At 39.3% G+C, this 12,585-nt stretch overlaps 1 protein-coding gene across 2 annotated transcripts; it reads left to right on the top strand.

The window, feature by feature from the left end:
- Positions 1–12,339, top strand: soat2 (sterol O-acyltransferase 2). 2 transcript variants are annotated; one of them, XM_079684851.1, is made up of 16 exons: positions 1–153; positions 2,108–2,247; positions 2,366–2,427; positions 2,997–3,136; positions 3,265–3,318; positions 3,949–4,056; positions 4,965–5,247; positions 6,674–6,749; positions 7,503–7,587; positions 7,669–7,714; positions 7,939–8,068; positions 8,468–8,565; positions 9,248–9,346; positions 10,000–10,135; positions 10,440–10,585; positions 11,902–12,339. In XM_079684851.1, the coding sequence occupies exons 2-16, from the start codon at positions 2,169–2,171 to the stop codon at positions 11,956–11,958; spliced, it is 1,599 nt and encodes a 532-aa protein (XP_079540977.1). In that variant the 5' UTR covers positions 1–153; positions 2,108–2,168; the 3' UTR covers positions 11,959–12,339. The 2 variants fall into 2 exon arrangements, with proteins under 2 accessions (XP_079540977.1, XP_079540978.1); XM_079684852.1 differs by having other exon boundaries at positions 2,369–2,427.
- Positions 12,340–12,585: the final 246 nt, after the last annotated feature.

Raw genomic sequence — 12,585 nt, forward strand, 5'->3', positions numbered from 1 at the left:
GAGCCAAACGGGCAAAGTGCAACATTAATTTGAGGAGAGGAGAGAACAGAGATCACAAGAACTGTAACACAGACCTCCTTAAAAACACTCCGGCAACTCCCTCCAGCAGGAAACATCGATTCTAACACTGCCTGGGCCACATGCTGGACGACTGTGAGTATAAACCTGACACAATAACACATGTTGATCGTGGATATATCACACATCTGTCACTTTTATGATTATTGTAGATTTCACAGTTTCTGCTGTACAAATGTAAGTTTAAAAAAGGAAAAAAATGTGAACTCTATTACTGTTGAAAACTATTAGTAGTTTAGTGTGGTTGTAATATATAGACACTGCAAACAGGAAGGGATTACATTAAAGTCGCATACTTAGAAAAAATATAATTGTTTTTTAGTTTTCAGATTTTCTAATCACTTTAAAAGTATTTTCAATTGATGTGAATACAAAATATTGACTTTAAAGGAGTTCCTCTGATAGATCATTAACCACCCGACTGTAAACGCTTTGTTTTTTAAATGAGACTTCAAACTGTGGTTATATACCTCCACATCAATCTTTGAGTGTTTCTCGGTCCATCCTCAGTTTACTGTAGCTCAAGATGACTGATAAAGTTCATTGTCACTATTAATAGTAACTGTTCAATCAATGCAGCTGTGACCTCTGATATCACGATGTGATTAAATTGTCCCATCTTTGATCATGTCACTGTCTTAATTTGTCTCATGGTAGCTTTCATCTCTCCGGCTATCTGAAACAGTAATATTAATCATCATCAACATTATATTGCGCTTAAGAAGCTGTGTTAATAGAGGCACTAATGAAAGAACATGTACTATGAGGTTGTTGTACTGATCCAAGTTCAATGTTCATATTTCATTTTCAAAAGATTTTTAACTTCCAAAGGACGTGGAGGTGAGCCATACACCCAAATCCAATCTCCTGTGGGTGATGAAATTACAGCCATATTATGTTTTTCATATGAAATGAAGACATTGACAAACACATTGGAGTTATGGAGTATGACATTATTCCTTGGCATTCTTAAAATCTGTGGATTCAAGTAAGACAGGCTGCAAGTGGTCAAGAAGAAAAAGAGGACAGACAATACATCTGATTTCTAAATTTGATCCCAGGGTTGAACTGCTTAAACACATGTTTGTCTTCATCTCTGTCTTTGCAGCCTCATCATCTGAAGGCACATAATGTATCATCTGTGCAAATCTTATCTGCTGTGTTGACATTTCTTGTGAGAGATGATCCGACAGCAAGGATTAGAAAATGAGGTCACTCTGTGTCTTTCACCTCTTTGTCTGTTTTCTGTGCTCCTTATCTATAAAGTGTGAACTTACTCTGGGAACTGGTACACCACTTTATCATGTGTTTACATTGTTTAGCTTAATCTATGGTGATAACACTCTTGTAATGGAAAAACAATTCAGGTAACTAAAGTTCAAAACCCCTCACCCTGTGTATGCATAAAGTTCATGCACTTTTCCAGTTTGATATTCACATTAAAAAGTTCCTCCAGACTGAGGCTCATCCAGAATATTAATCTTATTGGACATGAGGCAACCTGCCAGCAATGGGCCTGTGACCTTATTTAATCTCTTAATTTATAGCTGGAGATTCTCAACTCGACAAGCTTCAACAAGGGTAAATTCCCAATAAATCATATACTCTTGGGTGGAAAACTTTTGCTGCACCGCCCTCCATTGTGAGTGTTGAAGAAGTTGTACCTCTGTCCTGTTGTGTCATAGCTATTCAGGCAGAGAAAACAACTGATTTTGAAATCATTTATTGGGGTGAGTCAGTCCGTGGAGGGCACTGCACTGTGTCTCGCTGTTCCAGCAGATTTATCAGAGATAACAACTATGTTTGGAGCTAAACTGGCGTGGGTACAGTTAACAGGGTCAGTTTTGGCTGTAATTTTCCCCCTCCTGATTGGACCAACAAGAGAAAGGCTAGATTTGGCAAATGTGAGCCAGGCAGCATTACTCAATCACATTGCACAATGTGTTACCCAATGAACTGTTGTTATCATTTATTTTGCAGTTGAGCTGCACCTCTATATTTACCTTTTTATTCTATATTATATCTACAGGGTTGTCCTCTTAAGTTCCAGTACATAGTGCTTGGTGCTGTGGCGTCATCCGGTGGTAACCATGACTACTCCAGAGACACCTAACGGAGTGGTGCACCGAAACATAAAGACCCCTCAGTCAGAGGAGATCTCCGGTCCTGGTATGGTCAAAAATATATTTCTACAGCTTTTCTAGTTTTTCACTGAATATTAATCCAGGTGCAATATGTCCAGAATATTTTACTGTTTCAATTTATGCAATTTTCATTCCTCTCTCAGCAGCTGGAAGCCGTAATAATGTACCAGATGAAGATCTAAGACAGTGGCAGAAACATGCGCAGGTAAAACAGCTTCTTTTATAATGTTGTTGGTATTTTTGCTTCTTTAATCTAATGCAATTTATTACATTTGGATTGTAATTACTTTCTAACAAATATTGAACAGGTCAGGGTAAACTTAGAGAAGCACTCAACAGTGATTTATGTCAAACTCTGTGAAAAGTTATCAAATGTTTTTCAATATGACTACATTTTTGATTACCGCTAGTAACTTTAATTGAATTGCATTATTTTCCTCAGTACCCGTAACTGATTACAATTCAATTTATTTAAATTACGTGACATCGTTATACAGTATGTTATTACTTACTTCCCGTCACTGCAGGTAACACATCATTTAAATTCCAGCCAGTATATTAAATTGGGGTACCTTGATCATGCTCTCACTCCTCTGTCTTATTCATCTGGGGAAATAAAATATAGAAGCTAAAACTGTAGGGACACAGCTTAACATCATATTTTAAGTGTGCAAAATGTGGGCTGCAACTTGCATAGTTCTTCGGTGATTCATGAGAGTTGGCTTTCCATTTAGAAATCCAAATATTAATTTCCTCCTGTGTGTCGTCCTGTAGAGGGTGAAGGAGAAGGTCCTGGAGCAGGTCCAGGTTCAGCTCAGTGATTTACTGGACCAAGCTCTGACTGAAACAGTTGAGTCTTTCACCCAAACACAGCCAACATTCAATGGAAAGACAACAAAAAAATCTGCACCCAGGTGAGGAAGACGGGCAACTTTCACTCGCACACATATTATTCCTTATTGATTTTGGAGATATATGTTTATCATCTAAAGAACTCTAATAAAATGTGTGTCTCTCCAATTTTTCTTGTCGTTTGTTTTAGATCTCAGAGAACGGATGACGGCAAAGTGTTTGTGGCCAGGCCATCACTATTGGAGTAAGTCAGAAATTATATGTAAGGTGTTGAACTATGCCAAAACACATGCAAAAGAAGAAACATCTCCACCGACTTGACAATACATGCGCCGCTTTTAGAAAACATTGACCAACCGATGAAACATAGTTTACTAAAAGCGCTGCATAAACCAAACGCTGCAAATATATAACGCTGTAAGAAGCTCAAAACAAAAAAACATAAAATGTTGGCACATTTGTGTTTTTATATTTGCATCGTTTCTGACGCTGCAGTGTGTTTCTCCTGATGGAAGTGTATTGGGCCGTTGTAGCGTGTTTGCACCTGTCGCCCACCGTACAAAACCACTTTAAATATCCACTTGATGATCACATAGGACAAGGAAAAGCAGAGGACGTTTTGTGTGATGCTGTAAAATGTAAATGTATTGTCAAAGTAGATTCATTTTCTGTTGGATAAAAGTTATTTCTCATATACCATACCCACAGCTATATATATGCATGGTGTGTGGGCAAGGAGTTATGCAACTTGTTATGACAGACAATCCGAGTCTACAGAGATAGGAGTTAAAAAATAAACCTTGCACATGTATGCGGAATGGCAGATATTGACATTCATACAATTTACTCAACCAGTTCTCCTCCTCTTCCTCAGTGAACTCTTTGAGATCAACCACATCAGGACCATCTACCACATGTTCATCGCTGTACTCCTCATGTTCTGCCTGAGCACACTGGCTGTGGACTACATCGACCAGGGCAGGTGTGTGTGTGTGTGTGTGTGTGTGTGTGTGTGTGTGTGTGTGTGTGTGTGTGTGTGTGTGTGTGTGTGTGTGTGTGTGTGTGTGTGTGTGTGTGTGTGTGTGTGTGTGTGTGTGTGTGTGTGTGTGTGTGTGTGTGTGTGTGTGTGTGTGTGTGTGTGTGTGTGTGTGTGTGTGTGTGTGTGTGTGTGTGTGTGTGTGTGTGTGTGTGTGTGTGGGTGGGTGGGTGGGTGTGTGTGTGTGCTCAAACTCCATGACCCTGAACTAAATCCAATAGAACCTCAATAAACCCCAAAGCATTTCAAAACGTTCACATCTTCTTTTTCACTGTGTCCCTTCCTTCCTCCTTCCTCCTCTCCCTGCTTCTCTGCCGTTTTGGCAGCAGTACGATAGAGCAATCAATCCGTCGGAGTATTTCTGTGTTGCTCTGGGCAGCTCAGTAATGATTCGCTTGCAGACGCAAGAAGTTTAATTCTTGTGCTCCTCCATCGGGAAACTCGACTGTGTGCAAATAATTTGATACGTCGACACACATTTAACATTGATTTTAATATCTGGAGAATGAAATAAAAATTATAATATACAACTGGACGTGATGAATGGCACCATCCCTTTGGCATGCTGCAGTGAGACAGTGGGTATTTTAAATCAATTTGAAAATCAATTGCTATCACCAGAGGGGTCTTTCAGAGCAAATAATGTAAAAGCATTTACTATGCTTGACATTTATTCAAAACAGTCAAGCTTTGATATCATTAACATTTGTATTTAAAACCCTGTTTGAAGCTAAAACAAGACATTGTGGCAAGTAGAACGCATCACTTCTAATCTTCAACTTATTTTCTTCTTTGTAATAACTTTGTCATACCCTTCACTTAATGATTGTACTTTTTATTTTATGCCATCCCAGGATAGTTTTGGAGTTCGACCTGCTGTTCTTCGCCTTCGGAAAGATGGGGACGGTGATCTGGGCCTGGGCTGTAATGTTTTTCTACACACTGCTGGTCCCCTACCTCACGCTGGTGATTTGGGGGTCTTTGTACCACACCTGCCCCTCTAAGCTGGGTCTGTCCCTCGGCACGGGGCTGATCCTGTCTGCAGTGCAGACATACGTCCTGGGACTCTTCCCCATCTTTGTGGTCGTACAGTACCAGCTGCCACCAGCCTCGCGGTTTATTGTGATTCTGGAGCAGGTGAGTGTCTGTTTGAGGAATAACAGCTTTTTTATTTATTGAGGACAGGGTGCAACACTTTTGAACTGCCCATAAGCCTTCAGGATACATCAGCATGTATCATATATGTATTAGAATTGGCTTATTCGTATAAAAAGAAGGAAAAAAAGGTACAAATAAATGCAGTACAGAAAGGATCATTTTTTAAAAATTATTAACCATGATCAAATGTGTCCATCAAACTGCAATGAAAGGTCCTGCTAAAGACATATCTTCATTTCTGAATTCAAGAGGTTCTCAAACTTTCTGTACTGAGTGAGTATCGGCCCATTTATGTATATTGTTGAGTCAGATTTTGACATATAAGCATAGCCCTAAACAATCTTACATATGATCTGCTCCAAACACATTAACTACAGTATGGATAGGTCAAAGTAATGTTGGAGGAAAAGACGCTTGAAGAAATTCTCCAAGTATCTAAGCAGCATCGAGGAATTAATCTCCCTTTGACACATGCAGTAATAGTACTGAATCAGAGATAACACACGCGATCATTAGAGCTTAGCAAGGCAGCGATGCCAAGCTTAAATCACACGAGGAGGAGGGATGGGTGTTGGAGGGAGTCAACAGAGAACAAGTGAGAGCAGCAGATTGTACCAGTAATTAGCACACATTTATTAATGTTGGATTGGATGTTGCTAGATGACTTGAAGCTAAAACATAATTCATGAATAAGTCAATTATTGTGAATTTGAATTAAACAACAATTGAAAACAAACGGCTAACATGAGCACTTCATGTGTGATTTCGCAGCAGCAGCAGGTCAGTGTTTACAGCTCTAGCTGCTTCGAGAAAGTGCGGGTAAACAACCAAAGGTTGTCTGGAGTTCCAAGTCACGATCGTCACACTGGCCCTGGGCTCCAAAACCGTCTTAGTCCTGCGATCATTTTATCTTCATTGGATGGAGTGAGATAATCCCAGTGCTTATATGCTTTTGGGAAACCCGGTCCTTATCCTCATCTGACCTGGAACCAATAAGTCTATTCGTAATTCTGGTGCCCTCCATACCACATATCAACAGTTTGATATTGGTTTTTGATGCATAATTGAATGTGTTTACTTAACTTAATTGTGCAAAAAAGTAATTGGTTCCCTGTTGTCTGCAGATTAATGACGCATCATGTCTGAATCACAGTTGGCTGCCTAAAAATGATTAACCCTTTTATTTAAGTGGCGCCTGTTGTGCTATAGTTCCCTTTTAGTCTTTGTTCTCACGGTTAATTACAGAAGTGAGCTAGATAATGAATCATTAGGTCAACACGTTCAAATGCAGAGCATGAGATTTAGGCCCCAAGGATGTAGTTGTTCACTGCAGACACCTTGTCAATTCGTGCAATAAAGACGGACGGAGAAGCTGTTTCACAAAATACCTATCTATTTTCCGCAGATTCGATTCCTGATGAAAAGCTACTCATTCATAAGAGAAACCGGTCCTGTTATCATGAGGAACACACCAAAGGAAGGTACTGAACTGCATTGTATTGATGTCAGGTGTATTTACCCCTCAGCCTGAATCATTACTCACGATGGCACTCTCAGACACGAGAGAAATGACTCCCAGAGAACTCAGCGGGTTACCATGAATACACAACACAGACTGAAACACACATGCAATAAATTAAATTGAATATGTGCAGTCCCATGAGATCCTGTCTTAAAAGTGTGTTAGTGGTGAGGAATGTGTCTCTCTCTGACTGCATAGCAGAAGACATAAATAGTTATTACAGTAAAATGCCTCCAGTTTAAAACTCCTGAATAAAAAAGTAAAGACTTGCAGAAACAACTTTATAAAAGTTTCACTAAAATATATTTGTTTTGGAAAGAGTTGAAAATAAAAAAATGTTAACACATATTTTAATAGCTGTGTTAAATGAAAGAGCAGCAGGTTTGGAGCTTGACTGAACTACATCTTGAATTCAGCAAAAGAGATAAGAGGTTTTTCTACAGTATGTGGACAACTTTGTTTAATGGCTTAATGATTTTGTGATGAACTCACTAGCTTCATTTTAAAGGGAGCCATTTCTTAGCAGGTCCCTGTACTCAGGTGCCATAAAGCTAAAGCGTTCACAAATGGAGCTGTTAATGGCTGGTACTGTGCCACATAATGAAACAAGGCAAATTAAATGACCTTAAATAAGCTATTTCTAGAATGTAGGACTCAAAACTGGACCCCTGACTTTGATGGTCATACAGACTGAATTGTTTTTGTTTCTCAGGAGAAAGCCCCAGATTCCCATCACTTTCCAGCTATCTGTACTTCCTCTTCTGTCCGACTCTCATCTACAGGGAATCATATCCTCGGTAAGACACATTGTCCTTTTGAACCTTTTGCTGATCCCTCATGATTTACTTTGTAGTCACATCTTGTCTCTTTCTTTGCAGGAATACCCATATAAGATGGAAGTATGTTGGCATCACAACTGGAATGGTAAGTTAAACTTCATTGTGTAGATTGTGACGGAAAAACGAAGTAGGTGTAGTGAGGTTAATGACCTATAAGTAGCTCGTAGCACTTGTGTATTGTTGGATAACGTAGAGCAATCATAAACTATAGCTTTAATCTCAGAGGTCACATCACTATCTCCTGTTGTGCTTATTCTGAAGTGAGCTCTAGATTGGAATTGCTTTTAACTTATAATGCTTAATTTGCAGATTTTTGGATGCCTCTTTTATGCCTACTTCATCCTGGTCCGCCTTTGTGTGCCCGTCTTCAGACCTGAGACCAAAGAGCCTTTCACTAAACGAACTATGGTCCTGGCTGTGTTCCACTCAATATTACCAGGTACTTCCTACTTTCTACTTTACTGCAGCTTCTTGTTTTGTCAGGCAATATGAGAAGAATACAATATTATTTAAAGTCCATCCTCATTCTTAACCACACTTGTGCTTACAATTTCTATCATCTCGTGTCTGCATGAGTCAACGCTGGTTAATGTTTCCCTTATGGAAATAGAGGAAACAAGTCTCTAGTGTTTTAAAGTGATAAGATTATATGAGGTGATGCAATCAAATGCAGGTATTGAAGCCTGGAACATTTATTGCTCTCTTTTAGAGAATGGCTTTTTGTGTAGGCTGATTTAAGAGCAGCGTCAAGATACTATTCTTCTGAGAAAGCTGGGAGCAATGCCCAGAATGAAAGTGTAGCTCACAAACTCCCTCTGTCTGTCTGTCCCTGTCTCAGGTATAATGCTCCTCCTGCTGTGTTTCTTCGCCTTCCTGCACTGCTGGCTCAACCTCTTCGGGGAGCTCCTGCGTTTTGCTGACAGAATGTTTTACAAGGTGTGTGTCATGGCTGATTTTGGTTGGCATCATCCCTCCTGTGAGCACTTTATTTGGAGATGTGCTTGTTCTTTCATGTGGGGAAATTGGGATTAATGACGAGTGAAATTACAGCAGAAGGAGACCTGACGGTCCCAAAAACTTCTCCGTCCTCATAATCTAGGCTAAAGTTTGCTCTTGGACAAGCTGTGACATAGTGTTTTACTCATGTGCTTTGACGGATGTGTCCCTGCATGTCCAATGTTATGATTGCGAATGATTTATCCAATTTGTGTTGTGCCTAGAAAACTGAAAATAAGACGCAACTGACACCATACTTGTGTGTGATGCTGATTTGAGTTGACCAAAATATAAAACAACTTAATTTAATTGTATTAAACCTTTTGCAATGCACATAGATTAACTTCCCTGTAATTGTTCCAGTGTTAGCGCTTCATTTAAGTACAAACTTCAACAGCAGCTGGAAGCATTGTATGCCATTAGAGCTACACACTCTTATACTCTGGGTATGTTTAAAAACATACTGTCTTTCATTTAAGAACATCACACAGGTTTGGCTCTCACCAGTTTATCTTCATGAAAATCAGTAGCCTATGTGTTTTCAGTTGTCTAGATGCCAGAAGTGAAGGAAGCCTTCTTTACTGTGTTTTTTATTTTTTAATACTCTGCATTGATGTTCTAGGACTGGTGGAACTCGACGTCCTTCGCCAACTATTACCGTACCTGGAATGTGGTCGTTCATGACTGGCTCTACCAATATGGATACAGAGACTTCCTCTGGGTGAGCCCATGGTCGATACAGCAACCTACAAATGAATCAGAAATCCTTTATTTCTTCCGCAACAGGGAAATGTACATGATTACAACAGCAGATAATACAGATAAAGTGAGGGGGGCGGGGGAAATGGCTAAGTATGCACACGTTATTAACAACTATATAAATAGTAAACTAAAACAAAGTAGAAGATATGTAAAAAAGTAGCAGTATATTTGTTTTTAAGAAAAGTGACCATATTTAATTAAAGTGCTAGCTGGTACTGCAGCCAATTGTAAATCAACTGAGAGAAATACATTAACTAATTAAAAAATAAATGAAATTGCAGGAGGGTATACTGTATTGCGCTTGCATGTATATTGCACACAGTTTTATATTACAGACAGTGTTATTTCAGATCAGGGGTATTCCAGGCTATGTGTGGGGGGGTCCACCAAGGGCCGCGGTGGTTGTACAGCCTGTCACTAAATACAATATATAATAGTACAAAACTATAATGTGATGTCCCAATTGGTTTTGTCTATATTTCCAAAACAGCATGTCACATGGTTAAGTCATTATAGTAGTGTAACACTCGTCCTGTAATTCTAGAGACACAAATTCCCAGCTGAGCCCTCCTGACCTCTAACCCAAACCCTTCCTTTCTCTGATCCCTGCAGCTGTCCAAAAGGAAATTCCGAACAGCTGCTATGCTCTCCGTCTTCATCGTCTCTGCTGTCGTCCATGAGTACGCCCTGGCCATGGGCTTCGGCTTCTTCTATCCCGTTATGTTCTTTCTCTTCGCCATCTTTGGAGGTGAGGGTTAAACTAAGTATTTGAGGAACAATCTTCAAATTCAAAAGAACTGGACATTATCGGTGCACGGACCTTGCTGCTGGAGGAAAGCATCCGATTAAATACATGCCAGTCAACTCTCATATTGTGCATTGTGTCCTTTTCCTCTGAGCTCAATAAGAAGTCATTTTGTCTCATGCTCTTACTGTATGCCCCCTTACTAGCAAACATCTCATCCTTAACACAAATACACTGTTTCTGTTTAACTTCAGATAACCTTGACACAAAATCAACAAAAACATTGACTTACTTTGTCCTCTCTCAGTGGTGTTCAACTTTGCCATGAATGACAAGCGACAGAGCCCCGTGTTCAACGTGGTCATGTGGGCGTCTCTCTTCCTGGGACAGGGCGTCCAGGTGTGTCTGTACTCACAGGAGTGGTACGCTCAGATACACTGCCCTCGGACAGAGGTACGTGCTCCACATACATGTGCAAGCTAGTTCTAGAAAAGGCTCTAGGAAGCTATGCTCAGATGATCCGACTGGTTTCATTTATTTGTGGGTGATTATGTTGATTCTATTTAAGGGTAGCTTTACTTTTTATCAAGTTTGACAGGAGCAACATCACTATATCTTATAAGGATCACTCAAAATATTTTACAGAGACACAGACATATAAACACTTGGAAAATATTTCAAAACAAGTTACGTTATGATGACACACAGACTGGGTCATACACAGAATCACAAGGTTAAAACACCAGCCAACACTTGTTACTATAGTATACTGTGAGATTCTTCTTAGTTATTGATTATGGTGTTTGAAGGTTCAAATAAACATGGACTGTGTTAAAGCTCAGTGATCATGATTGAACAACATCTAAATCCTTTAAATAAAGAAAGCTAAAAATACATAGACAGATCAAATGTGACTGAAATGTGACTTGTTGCAATACAACAAAGTCACTTTGACCCCAATGTTTGATGTACTTTAAAGGAAAAATAGGTCAGAAGGAGAATAAACTTGAAAGACAAATAAATAGACTAAAACATCACATGGCGGCAGAAACCAGATGAAACTGCTTTCACTGTTTTATAATCCTGGCTTTGTAGTCTCCTTTTATCTCTAGTCATTCCTGAGCGTCTGTTACTACACAGACTAGGTGCATAGTGTGGACACGCATATCATTACATTACATGTTACTTGTTAGACGCTTTTATCCAAAGCAACTTACATACTCAATACTGTGGACAATCCCCACAGGAGCAATTTGGGGTGAAGCGTCTTACCCAGGGACACAACCTTTTGAACCTGTGACCCCCTGATCCGAACACCAATGCACAGCCCACTACACCACAAGCCTCCTCCTCCAATATCAATTGTAGAAATGTGTTCTCAAAGAGACAGCTTACCCAATTTACAAACATAAGCCTATGGAGGAGAGCCACATGTGTTAAGAAAAAGTATGTTTGTAAAAATCGGACAAGTAATTCATCGTTTAAAAAGCCCCCCTTCCAACCCCAAGCATTTTATAAAGTCACAGATGTGAGGGATTTGCCTGACAGATGGGCCCAGATGTACTTAACATACTTATTCTACTATGACAACCAGCTACAGCATCCAAGCACGCCTCATTCTCTCACACAATGGCTTAACACAGTTAACGGCTCTCTAAAAATAGACCTAAATGAGATTAGTCATGATGTATGGATGTTAAATCATACAGATGAAATGTATAAAAGGATGTTACCATATTTAGATCAATATTTCGACTTTGTCTCAACAGAATAGCTTCTGGGAGATAGTGACGCCTCGATCGTGGTCGTGCAGCTACCAGAGATGATGCTGCCTTTCTGTGAGAACCGAGGGATAAATGATGAAAGGGTAAAGGTCTGAAAAATTGAAGACTGGCAATAGCAAGGAACTTGAAATGTATGTTAATATATATGTTCTTTTCTGTATTTGTGTGTGTTAAGATGTATTTGGGTCAAGATGTGACTGTCACTGTTATCTTGTTGAGTTGTTATTCAGATGTGACGCTATTCATAAGTCTCACTTCTGAATTATTCCTATTTTTATACAGAAAGTATTAAATACTGTGAAATAATTCAGGCCGTGTAAAACTTTCTTTAAAATGATTGCAATGAGCTGATATTTATCATGTGCCTGTTGATTGTTGTACTGTAAGCAAAATGTTGCACATCAATAAAATGTATTGACAAAATCTTTATCGCAATGTTTAAAAAAAGTTTGTCATTTTGTAAAACATTTGGTGTTTATGGATTAAACAAACGGGATAAGACATGTGAATAGATGAGCTTTGGAGATATGCAGATTATTGACCTCCGCCAGGATAGCTGTACCAGTATTTATCCTAAGCTAAGCTAACCACCTCTTCAGCTTGAACACAGTCAACAGGGGAAAATATGTAATATATGTTTATAAGCTATATAAGTATCATAAGATCCCT

This window comes from Notothenia rossii (assembly GCF_949606895.1).
Source record: "Notothenia rossii genome assembly, chromosome: 5".
NCBI lineage: Eukaryota > Metazoa > Chordata > Actinopteri > Perciformes > Nototheniidae > Notothenia > Notothenia rossii.

Coding starts and splice junctions, on each gene's coding strand:
- soat2 (XM_079684851.1), top strand. CDS start 2,169: ATGACTACTCCAGAGACACCTAACGGAGTGGTGCACCGAAACATAAAG. Junction 2,248..2,365: donor AGAGGAGATCTCCGGTCCTG/GTATGGTCAAAA, acceptor TTCCTCTCTCAG/CAGCTGGAAGCCGTAATAAT. Junction 4,057..4,964: donor GACTACATCGACCAGGGCAG/GTGTGTGTGTGT, acceptor ATGCCATCCCAG/GATAGTTTTGGAGTTCGACC.